The sequence below is a fragment of the Sphaerodactylus townsendi genome, linkage group LG05 (genome assembly GCF_021028975.2).
Source record: "Sphaerodactylus townsendi isolate TG3544 linkage group LG05, MPM_Stown_v2.3, whole genome shotgun sequence".
Lineage (NCBI taxonomy): Eukaryota > Metazoa > Chordata > Lepidosauria > Squamata > Sphaerodactylidae > Sphaerodactylus > Sphaerodactylus townsendi.
In genome coordinates this window covers 43,141,131-43,153,864 of record NC_059429.1, presented here as the reverse complement: position 1 = coordinate 43,153,864, position 12,734 = coordinate 43,141,131, and the positions used below count along the sequence as shown (strand labels likewise).

General features: G+C 41.2%; 1 protein-coding gene across 3 annotated transcripts in view; it reads right to left on the bottom strand.

Moving 5' to 3' along the window:
• Nucleotides 1–11,386, bottom strand: part of AGL (amylo-alpha-1, 6-glucosidase, 4-alpha-glucanotransferase) — a 59,597-nt gene extending 48,211 nt beyond the window's left edge. For 2 of the 3 annotated variants that reach the window (XM_048496500.1, XM_048496499.1), the window contains exons 1-7: nucleotides 11,242–11,386; nucleotides 10,622–10,771; nucleotides 6,733–6,943; nucleotides 5,191–5,357; nucleotides 4,692–4,895; nucleotides 1,391–1,572; nucleotides 692–803 (exon numbers count right to left, since the gene is read on the bottom strand). In XM_048496500.1, coding sequence (XP_048352457.1) covers nucleotides 692–803; nucleotides 1,391–1,572; nucleotides 4,692–4,895; nucleotides 5,191–5,357; nucleotides 6,733–6,943; nucleotides 10,622–10,703 — 958 coding nt within the window. In that variant the 5' untranslated portion in view covers nucleotides 10,704–10,771; nucleotides 11,242–11,386. Of the gene's footprint in view, nucleotides 1–691; nucleotides 804–1,390; nucleotides 1,573–4,691; nucleotides 4,896–5,190; nucleotides 5,358–6,732; nucleotides 6,944–10,621; nucleotides 10,772–10,900; nucleotides 11,070–11,241 lie in introns of those variants that run through there. The other variant, XM_048496501.1, reaches the window with a different exon arrangement.
• Nucleotides 11,387–12,734: the final 1,348 nt, after the last annotated feature.

Sequence of the window (12,734 nt, the reverse complement as noted above, 5' to 3'; positions counted from 1 at the left end):
GAACAGCCAGGATCCAGAGAAATATTAGGCTATTTCAGTAGGCACAAGGGCCTTTAGACTTACTTTTCCTTAAACAGTATCTTTATCTTTATCTTTATTAACCTTTAATAGGCATAAATAGATCAAGATTTACACAGACACATTCTTCAGTCTCAAGTATAGTTCAGCAGCAAGAAAACAGATCACATAACCTGACGGTTGACCCCAAGGGGCTCAAATCACTTCAGATTCCTTTTTTTAAAAAGAAACAGCCAGAGCAAACAACAACAAATACCCCTACACATCAATGCAAAAATACAATCCAATATAAAATTGCAATAAAAATAGATCTGATTAGCAAGTTAAAAGCAAAATGATACAGCAATAGGTATCCTACCATGCAGATTAGACAGATTGGAGACGATACCTATCTTTTATAGGAAGTTCTACGTTTGTTTTATGTATCATATTTTATATTTAAAACAGTAGATGCTAGAATACTATGGACAAATTGCTGCTTAAATTGAAAGTAGTTTCAAAAGCACAAGATGAAGGGGTGTGAGTGCAGAAGAGAGCATGGTTTGTTTATTTTAAGTCAATCACAATCCTTAATCATGAGCTGAGGCAACTCTTTTGGATCCTAGCCATTTCTCTTCAGTGAGTATGCCGTAAAACAAAAAAACATGCATTCACCACCAAGCATTTTTTTTACCTTGAGTTAAAAGAGTTTTAAATTGCTGCACTGCTTTGTCAACATCTACTTGGAAGAATTCCCATAATCTTATCTTGGGATAAACATCCTCAGACATAATTTTTCGTATGCACTTTAAATAAAAAAAATAAGATTGTCAGGTAGATAAACAAAATTCAGTGTCACATTTTTGTACAATATAAATGCATTTGTGTCCACACTTTTGAAATATCAGTTGTATGCTTAATGATGTTGAAGAAGGTCAATCGAGAATCACTAACACCTTAAGTTTATTTAGGGAACATGGAAACAATCTTGAGCAGCACCATAGCACGAGTATACACAAACGTTATTTGTTTGTATTTTAAAAAAGAGAATTGAAGGCAATTTCTACTGCTATCTTAAGAACAACTTGCTGGGAATAACCCCGCTGATTATACCTTAGTAGGATTCGGAGTCTTTTCAAAATCCTAAGGTAACTACAAAAACCATCAAAACTCAACAAAGACAGAAAAATACTGTTAGCAGCAAAAAGTAGTTCATAAGTCAGTCAGTTTCAACTGGATGGCACAAGCTTATTACTGTTCTCTGGAAAGTGTTCTTAGGACTGCATTGTAAACAGATGTACTCAGGAAAGGATTTGCACAAAGAAGAAATGAAATGTTTCTTATTCAGCCACAACATTTGATATTAAGAAAAACATGTTTTTCATTCTCTTACATTCAAATGATGCTCGTTTTCAAACACTGGAGGCACTCCTTTATCACTGTATTTGCCACCAGCTATTTTACAAGTTAAATGCCAAAGAGCTCTGTCCAAAAGCCAGGCTGGTTTCAAGTGAGGAGAATTAACAAGATTGTATGTACATTCTGGATGTTGAGTGATCCACTCACTATTTGAAGCTTAGAAAAACAAACAAAACAACAGAATTAGAAACAAAAACCAGCAAGAAAAATACATCCTTGGACTTGGATAGGACTTTTATTATAAGGTACAAAGAAATCAGAATTCAGAGTGCATAGAAATTGCACCTGTATTTAAGTTCCTTGTATAAAAAATGTGGTTGATGCCATCACTCTTGCCTAATGATTTCTTTCACTTTTAGGAACAAAGGAAGTTCAAGAACAGATCTCCCAAGGAGCTCTAGAAGTTATCACAACTCTTATTCCATGGACTGTGAGAACAGAGTTCTCTGCAAATTAAGGGGAGGTCATACAGTCATATCATCACCTTTCGACAGCAACATAGACTGAAGATGTTTCAATAACAAATCAAAAAGCCAGAATTCTCTTATGGCTTCAGCCACAATGTTTTCTACAACTGCAGTTCACCTGTGAATTGCTTAGTGATATCTCACTGAGCTAGGCACACCCATGTGTCAGTAGATCTGTTTGGAGGGAGTAGTCTACAGAAGCCCTTATCTAGAAAAGTGGCAAGGAAAAGCCAGCTGGGCCCTTTGGAAACAAAAAAACACTGTTGAGGGGAGAAGAGCAATTTGCCGCCTTCATTGCAGTGCAAGTTGCTCTTCCTTAACTTCAAACATCTTCTTACATTACTCAAGATCTCTGGAACTTGGCATTCTGAGACAAAGAGATCTGATTTTTACTGAAGGTCTCACCTTTACAAACTTGGTCCTCTTTAAAACATGGTACACGTTTATACACATGGTCCTCTGAGAGCAGCAGTGGCGTAGTGGTTAGGAGCAGGTGCACTCTAATCTGGAGGAACCAGGTTTGATTCCCTGCTCTGCCACTTGAGCTGCAGAGGCTTATCTGGGGAATTCAGATTAGCCTGTACACTCCCAACACATGCCAGCTGGGTGACCTTATGATAGTCACAGCTCTTCTGAGCTCTCTCAGCCCCACCTACCTCACAGGGTGTTTGTTGTGAGGGGGGAAGGGAAAGGAGTTTGTAAGCCCCTTTGAGTCTCCTTACAGGAGAAAACGGGGAGATATAAATTCAGCTCTTCTTCTCTATTGGGGCAACTAAAGGCAACCAGCTGACTGAAGTGACATAACAAGGCTACACTGAACTTGACCATTTCTCAGGCTCCACTTATCTGCACAACTATGTTTTATTATTTACAACAGTGACCGCTTCTAAAATTTGTAAGGAAGTATGTTTTTTTAAAAGGAAAACTGTGCACAAATATCCTGCACATGAAGACAAACACTACAAACAGAAGTGTTTGTTACAATTCTGTTAGTTTGCCTTGGGGCATTTTGTAAAGCAATTAGATTCAAATATTTTGGAAGGGGAAATACTGTAAGGGGACATTTTACTTTGGTAAAATCAACTTTTCAAGAGCGACTCTGCTCATTTTGCACTTTTTAAATGCTCTATCCCATCTGCCCCCCACTTACCCACCCAACTGCTGAGCCCTGAAAGACCACTACCACCCAGCAGGTGAGCGAGGAGTTGCTCTGGGCTCGCCCACTGAGGCCACCACTCTGTCTCCTCCATCAGAGTTCTGGGACTAGAGCCTCTCCTGGTGTCTGCCACCGTGGCGGCAGCTAATGTGGACCAGCTGGAACACCTGCAGCTGCCCCAGACCTGGCCAAATTGACAGGAGATAATGACAGCTGCCAACTGTACATACATTCTCTGAGAATGCACAGAGAAGATTTTCATTTGGGAAGAATTCACTCTTTCCCCTTTAAAACTTTTCAGATTTTTCTGCAGACTTAGGAGGTCCCCGGCATCTTCAGAAAAATCTGTAGCAGAGTCAATGTGCTCCCATTTGCGGATGGAGATATTCCGCAGATAGGTGGCACACTTGGGAATTTGATACTTAGACGAAGCTCTTAAACTCACCACTAATCCCCAAAGGGAAATCTGTACACACACTGAAAATAGTCTTTACATTTCTCTTGTTCCTAGCCAGACAAGATCTCTTCTAGTTATTCACACTAACCCCATGACATTTTCATGCCAGTGCTAGCTGCTGCCAAAAACATTCAACACTACTGCAAAGTTCTCCATGGGATAAGGGCAAGTCCCATAGAGGGATCAGTGACAGCCTCCAAGGATAGAGCAGAACCTGTCTTCGAGGTTGCTGCCAGTAAAAATTTGGTGATTTCTCAAGTATTTACATGTACCATCTAAATTCATGTATAACTGGTTATCAGTTTAGAGAGGGCTGCATATTACCTGACATTTAGTAGTTTTCTCTCTCCTATTCCCCAGACAAATTGCAGCCGCCATGGCTGTAAGTTAAAGGTGAAGACTGCTTTGGGAAGACAGGATATTTAACTCTATCTCCTTGCACCCACTTTTCTCCTGGTGCTAATCCAAAACTAATCTCATCCCCGCTGGGCAAAATGAACAAGCAACTGTATGAGAAGGAACCCCCTCTGCCTCAACAATGGTGTTTCACTTTCAACAGCAGTTCCTGCAATCTATTTAACAATTGAAAAGTAAAAATAATTAGAAAAATACAAGCAATATGTAGTTCCTCCTTTACATACAAGTAGTATGCCAACATGTTTAAAAACTTAAGTATACTAATTTCACTATAAGCTAAAATTATTTACTTCTGTGGCTTAATAAATCAAGTTCTTATGGAAGAAAACTCTTATTCTCACCCAGTGGTGGGATTCAAAGGATTTAACAACTGGTTCCGGTGGTGGGATTCAAATAATTTAACAATTAGTTGTATACAAGCACAATTTTAACAACTGGTTCTGCCGAAGTGGTGCAAACCTGCTGAATCCCACCACTGTTCTCACCCATGTTTATCTGCTCAATTGCAAAAAGCTTCTGAGCTTTTTTGTATTTAGAATGCAAAAATACTATATTAAAGCAGCTCTTTAGCAGAACCAGTGTCTTCTGGATTCTTCTCTGAAGAATCCAGAGAAGAATCCAGAATTTAGTGCAGAAAGATCACCAAATACTAGCTATACACCTAATCGTATTTGCATTAGTAACATTACAACCATCAGTGAAAGTTGAAATTTGCAGATGATTTCATGACAGTTAAAATCAACAAAAAGAGCAGCCAAGACAATGAAACCAAACATACCAGTGTGATTGTAGACTACATCTGTAATACAAAGCATATTCCATTCATTTTTCATTTTTTCTACTAGTTTGCCAATTTCACTCCAAGAACACTTCTTGTTAGGGGTTGAAAAATCAGGATTTGTTTCCAGCTGATCAGCCAATGAATAACATGATCTAGATAGCCCAAGTTTCTGTACTGGTGTCAAGTGAACCATGTTGTAACCTACAAAGCAAAAAGGAGTTATGTTAATATACATATGGACATGTTTTCTCCCCCTGCCTAAAGGTGCACAGATAAAAATTCACAGAAAAACACTGAACACCCTTGCAGGACATTGTTTGGAACTCCAGCAGCAAAGTAAGTGTAGGAGACCACCTGGGAAACTTATGCATGCACCCTTGAACTCTCCAAGGGAAAGGCAGAGTATGTTAATCAGCACAGATTTGTACTTTCTCTGGTTCATAGAGAACTGGCCATAAAAAGAAATTTAACTGATTAAAATCAATGAGGTTATTACCAGATTCTTTTGCAACTCTAAGTCGATCTTCCCATCCATCAAATGGGCCCAGACACTTTGTTAGGAATGTCTGGAGTGTAACACAATCCAAAGGCATCTCATGATTGTCAGCACCAACGCGTAAAATAGGATCCACAACTATGTAGCCTCCACCACTTTTCTGACCTCTGGAATAAAAAGATGCATAATTCAGTGATTTAGAAGAAAATGCTGGGTGAACCACTTGTTATAACTGAAACCTGCTCAAAATTGGGGGGGGGGGGGAGCTTGCCACTTTTAAAACTTTAAAACACTTAGTAATGCTGTAGAATACACTTAAGTTACCTAAAAGCTCTGACTCCAAAGAAAGGTAACAACTTCAGGTAGTTTACAGATGTTCCCAAACACGATGCAACCAATTAAACTCAGTATAATACAAATTCTTGCACACAACTTCATGATAAAGGCATGTCGTCAAAGTGCTGTTTAAAATTCATTGCAGCATTCCAAAAGAAAATGAATACAACTACAATTGCTATTAGCTGTCCCGTTCACATGCTAGAACTTTTTTTTGTCATTTGAACATTAGCTCCAGTACCTGCCACTGACTAGAAAAAAAATGAAAGGGCTGACAATATTATACTGTCTAACAGTCAATTTTTGAAATTTTAACTTGAAGGTGGCTCTTCCACCTCATAAATTTTAATTTTAAATTTGTATCCCGCCCTTCCTGACCAGAGTGAGGCTCAGGACAGCACACATACATATTTAAAACATCAAACATACATAATACATGGACTGACATTAATATCTAATTTTAAAACCCACAGATGGCTGATAAAATAACAACATACCCTATGACAAAACATACTCCCCGTCTCAACTAAAAACTGACTGAGCTTGGGGGAACTTAGAAAGAGGAAGCATGCAATATTTCATATGCACATTGGTGGTTCAAATTTGGGAGGCAGGTAATTGAAGTAATTTTAACTCTTGTTCTGAGCATTTATTTAGATGCATTTAACTGACAAAAAACCCCACAACACACAACCACTTGCACTACAATTCACACTGCCAAGAGACCCCTCTAATTAAAAAGATACATTCCACTCAAAAAACAATCCACTCTACATGGTTAGATTCAAGTTCAGCAACATAATAGAGACCAACAACTCTTGGTGATCTGTAAGATGCTACTGAACATGAATCTAACCATGTAGAATGGATTCTAACTGTTTTACTGCAGACTGTAAAATGGCTACCCTCTGCAACACTCTAAATGTGGTAGAACAGCCTTTTTTTCCACATCAAACCACTGAGAAAATGTCCAACTCAGGCACAAAAGGCTTGTACATGCCGAGGTCCAATTCATGTGATTCTTCCTCTCTCAAAAAGCAGGTAGATACTACGGAAAGCCAAGAGACTCTTGGTTGACATGGTAACTTCTGGTGGGCAGCCTATCCAAAATCTATCACCATGTGAGTAGGGGTATGAAGCAGCTCCATGTTATATGGAAAAGTGTCATTCATTTGTGCTGTCTTCCTCACCAGTGAATTCACTTACTCATGACTGAAATAATACTGGTATGATCCAGACGTCTGGAGGTCTAGTTTACAGTATTTATCAGAATCATCTTCTTTTCCTGTTGGGTTGTGCCATGATAGGGATCTGAACTTGTGACGATCAAACACTTCTCCAGAAGCAGGATAGTTGGTATACACCGTGACATGCTTGCCTTGCAAAGTAGGGCCGAGTCGAAACTGGAGTTCAAAACCTGAACAAAGCAAGACCAGAGTCTGTCTTTGAATACAGAATTCTGTTGTGAACACATTTTTTTGGTGTGAAATCCCAATGGTTTCAGAGCAAATTCATTTTAAGGTAGATGGCTGAGGAATGTAGCACAGAGTTACATAGGCTGCAATTCTCCCAGCCCTTTTACAAACCTTACTCAGTAAGTTATCTCACGATTCTCTCTCACAAACAAACTCTATGCATAATAGAACTAAGGATATTTTACTATGTAATAGCAAACAGATAATGAAGGAACTGGAAAAAATCCTTACAGGTCTTAAGATATTAAGATCAAGATAATTCATACTATGGTATTCCCCGTTACAATGTATAGATGTAAACTTGGCAAGATTTAGGCTTTCAACTATGCCAGCTAAATGTTTGCCCTAAGAACATCCAGAATAGAAGGTATGCCATTTTTCAAAGCAAGCTGGTATCAACAATAGGTGTTTAGATGGTCTGATATGTATTGAGTAGAGGACCATTCACACAGTTCTACTCACCACATTTTGACTAAAACAGGAGGACTTAGATCTCAATTTCTACTCTACTGTGTCTGATGAAGGGAGCTTTGGCTGTCAAAAACTTATACTCTGAAACTTGTTGTTGGTCTCCAAGGTACAACTGGACTCACATCTAACTGTTCTATTGCAGATCAACATGGCCAACCTCTGAAAAAGTTTTATTCTGGACTTCTTTTCAATCTTGGCAGTGCTAAAGCGGGCACAATGTGCATGCACAAAATAATCATCAATTAACTGATGGTTTGACAATAACAGACTGTGGCTGTGCAATTTTTAGATGGGGAAGAGGAGAAAAATGGGTATATGATTGAATAATATAACAGTAGTCAAACTATTTATGTAAACTGACTTGTTAAAAAAAGTTAATGGCTGATGCCAAGACTTTGCCACTGGCCATATTCAAGAAAACCATGACACTCATGCATTCCACTTATAAAATTAATCACAGAATCATGAATATACTTAATTTAAAAATTGCCTCGATATTTTCAAGAATATCGAGGCAATTTGGTTTTTTAAAAATTAAGTATATTCATGATTCTGTGATTAACATTGTAAGTGGAATGCAGAAACAAACTAGGAAGCACTGTACAGATTACTGGAGTTACTACAGCACAACCAAATACATATTTACTCAGAAGTGAATCCCATTGTGTTATCAGAGGTAAAGGTGTGCAAAAGACTACACCCTACTTAAATGCAACACTAGGATTTATCAGAACTAAACTGTCACAAAATATTAAGCAAACCCTAAACCTTCACAGAACTCATGATGAGACTACATGTTAAAGTTTAAGTTAAGCGCACATCAAGGAAGTGTAGGGAGAAAGATATTGTTGGGAGAGGCAAAAATCTCATGTCAACCCTAAAATTCTTTGACACTAAATACAAAACACAAATCTTAAATGAACTAGTTTGTGCATTTGCCGTGACAGCTTGTTTACCAACTCTGCTAAACATAGTCTTGGCCACAGATGTTTGCCATTGGTATCTTATTCCCCACAGTAAAAGTTATGGACAGTAAAAGAAAGCCTTGCTCAAAGTGACTGTGTACCCTCCATATGTCATTCTGGCCCAAAAGAAAACTGTATGCATGCACAGTTTTAAAGTATATTCAAACAGTCGCATCAGTGAGTATGGTTTGCAGGGGAGAAGGAACAGGTAGAGATGAGGTCAATCCTTCTTCATCTTACTCCTGCAACACACACCTGTTATTTCTTCCCATTTCATGTAACAAACTCAGTCCTAGAAACAAAGTAGTGGCCAAGGATGTTATCGGAGAAAAACAGCAACATAGGACCCCCCTCTAAAGAAATGATGACAAGTGTTACTGCCCTGTTTCTACTGCCAAACATTTAGTTTTGGCCCTTTAGATAGTGCAATTCCGAAGCCTAGGACACATTGCCCCGATGTCAAAATGTATTAAGGATCCTCAGGGGGGCATTATATTAATATGCCATTTGATAGATTGGAAGTCAGGGGGGGAGTGGCAAAACTTTGTCTTCTTCATGTACTATATATAATCTCATGTAGCCAAAGCTTTCTCCTCAGTCAAAAATCTGCAACCATTGGCTCCTATACCTGAGCACTTTCCCTGAGCATCTCAACCATCTTCCTCTTCCTCCAGATTCCTTCTCAACACTGAGCTGTTTACATGATGCCTGCAGCTTTTACAGCACAAACTGGGGGGGGGGGGGGGGGGGGATCAGAGGCTCCCTGCTGATTTTCATGCAACTTGTTCCAATATCCTGTTCAGGATAAAGATGAGAGTACGCTCCCACCTTGTGCACAAGAAGTGACAGGAGGCAGCTTCTACTGAGAAAATAGTGCTTAAATAAGCACTAACAAATCATTTCTATCTGCAGCTTTCCTTAAAATATGCATTGGCAGTATTAACCTTGGAACTTTTTAAATTAGCATTTTTTATCGCCATAAACAAGCACTGGCAAAAACATGACTCTTTTCACTCAAAGACACTCCCCTCCATATAGAAAATGGCCAACGGAGCAGCAGGAGGAGAAATGACTGTGAAAATGGCCAATGAGGCAGAATCCAGCCCCACAATTATAGTTTGAAGGTAGCAATGCTGTTGTACTGTTCCATTTTGGGGCTTGGCAAACACAGCTGCTGCTGCTCTGGGCAGGTTGGGGTTTCCCTGGCCACTCCAGAGGCTGGCAGGGACAGCTGCTACAGCTCTGGGCAACTTGGGTCTTTCCCAGCCACTCCAGAGGTTGGCGACCACAGCAGCTGCTGCTCCAGGTGGCTCGGAGCTCCCCCCAGCTGCTCTGCAGGCCAGTAAGGGCAGCTGCTGCCATCCCAGCAGTTCAAAGCTTCCCTGGCCAGAGGGTGAGGACAGCCACTGGTGCTCTGAAGGACTGTCACTGCTTGCCAGAAGAAAAAAAACCCACAAGAAAATTCAGACATTTGCCAAAAATTCAAATCACTATTTTATGCAGAAGATGCTTTCACACACACAAGTCTTGTAATCAACTTTTATAAGCAATACAATATGAGGACAATAGTCATAAATCATAAATAGTCATAAGGGGTTGGGGGTGGAAACTAAACAAGGTAGGCACTAGGATCACAGTAGGCCATTCAGCTATGAAGAAGTCCAGGACAAAACCAGGAAGAAGCAGCAGATTGATGTACAGTCAAGCTCTCATCTTTATCCTGAACACGGTATAGAAAAGTATGTCCTAGATTTCAGCTTTAAATTTCATTTTGGTGGTGCGGAAAACTAAGTATACATAAATGCATTTACTTACATTCATCTTATACCCCTTGCTTCCCATTTATATGCTGGTGCATCCCTCCACTGCTGTAATTCAGGCTGTACGCTTCTAAGGTTAGGGCCACTGTTATTTCATTTTCTAAAGTATACACACTGATTTCTATCTGCTACTTTTTTATCCCAACAAGGAGCTCAGAGCACCATATATGGTTCTCCCTTCTTCATTTTATCTTCACAACCGTCATACGAGGTAGGACAGGCAGAGACTAACTGGTCCAAGGCCCCACAAGCAACTTTCACTGACAGTATAAAGAAGGGCTGCCTGCACAGTATTATCTGAACCCATCCTCTCCTGCATAAGGCTGGTTCAAGAAATAAAAGGAACACATGCATGACTCTTGACCTTGTTCCAGCCGGAAGAGGGTCTTATCCAACTTTTCCATGTCGTTGAGAAGCAGCACACGGGTTTGCTTAGCGTGGGCCATTGTGGCGACCTGCAGCTTTCCGCTCTTGCAGGCGACAGCAATTAACTTCCGAAAGACAAGAGTGGCTCCTAAGAAGAAACAGAGGCACACGCCAACCATAAAATACACAGAGCAAAACTGTCTCCGAGCAAAAAGAAGAATCCCCAGCTAGGTCACCTTGAAAGTCCTCAGCCGAATCAGGGAAAACCCACACTTACATTTTTGCATCCTCAGTCCCAATAACATTAAAGAAGGGGTGAGAGAGAGTGTGCGTCTAACAGGAAATATTGCCAAGGGAATGATAGAAACGCTCTTTCCAACAGGCAGGCACACCGAGAGCCTCTGGGGAGGGAGAGAGGAGAAGCCTCAGTCCCTGCCGGGCCAGCAGCCACCAGCTTGGCGCCTGTCACTCTCTTCTCCCCCCGCACAATGCGAGACCTGTCCTGGCGCCACTGCATGCCTCCCCCACCCACGCGCCCCCATTATCCCCGGCTGCTGCTGCTGCTGCTGCTGCTGTTGTCTATAAATATAGAGGCCACGCAGGCCGCCCTTCACTCACCCAAGGACACTGCAATGCCTCGCGGGTCGAAGGGGAAGCTGAAAGGGCCAGGCCGAGGCGGGAGGAAGGGGAAAAGGACACACCGGGAGGAGAATCAATCCCCTCCGGAGAGGGAGGACTCGGCTCCGCCTTCGTGGCACGCTAGAAAGAGGCAGTGCTAAAGCGGGCACAACCCACCTCGCCTCGGAGGACGGCCGAGCAAGCGGGCTTTGCTTCCCGTTGGGGAGAGAAAGGCATTGAGAGCTGTTGCAATGGGGAAACGCAACCAGGCTCCGTCCTGCAAGGAGCGCGAGGAGGGGAAGTTGTGCAGCTGAAACCAAGCAGCGAGAAAAAAATGGCAAAGGGGGGTGTCGCAGTATGCCTGGAAACACGAAGGGCTTTGGGGTGACTCTGTGTGCCCTTCGATCGTGTGGGAGCGAGTGGGGTTATATGTAAGACTGATTAAATTTGGAATCCACGTTTATTGGTTTAACAAAGCCATTTTTCATATTTTTCTTCATTAGATTTGATTTGAATTGGCATGGACAGATTTATGAAGGAGAAGTCGATTTATGGCTACCAGTCTTGATCCTCTTTGATCTGAGATTGCAAATGCCTTAACAGTCCAGGTGCTCGGGAGCAACAGCCGCAGAAGGCCATTGCTTTCACATCCTGCATGTGAGCTCCCAAAGGCACCTGGTGGGCCACTGTGAGTAGCAGAGTGCTGGACTAGATGGACTCTGGTCTGATCCAGCTGGCTTGTTCTTATGTTCTTAAAGTGAATTCCACTGTTGAACAGTCCTGACAGTCAGAAAGTTCTTCCTACTGTTTAGATGGAACTTCTTCCTGCACCTGAATTCCGTTACTCCATGTCCTAGTCTCTGAGGCAGCAGAAAACAAGCTTGCTCCCTCTTCAACATGGCATCCCTTCAAATATTTAAACATAGCTCTCATATCTCTCCTTAACCTTTGCTACTGTAGACCAAACATCCCCAGCTCCCTAAGTCTCTCTTCGTAGGCAGGGCATGGATTCCAGACCTTTACCATTTTGACTGCCCTCCTGTGGACATTTTCCACCTTGTCAATATTCTTCTTAAATGGCGGTGCCCCAGAACTGAACAGTACTCAAGGTGAGGTCTGACAAATGCAGAATAGAGTGGTACAATTACTTCCCTCAATCTAGACAACTATACTCTTATTTATGCATCTCAGAATTGCATTGGCTTTTTTGGCTGCCATATCACACTGCTGACTCATGTTCTGTGTGTGGTCTACTCCCAGATCCCTTTCACATGTATTGTTTTCAAGCCAGGTGTCACCTATCCTATATCTGTGCATTTCATTTTTTCTGCCTAAGAGAAGAATCTTACATTTATCTCTGCTGAAATTCATTTTGTTAGTTTTGGTCCAGTTCTTTAATCTGTCCAGATCATTTTGAAACCTGCCAGGGTATTAGCTACCCCTCCTAATTTGGTGTGGGAGGTTCCTTTGTTGTTGGCTGTTTGTGTAACCCA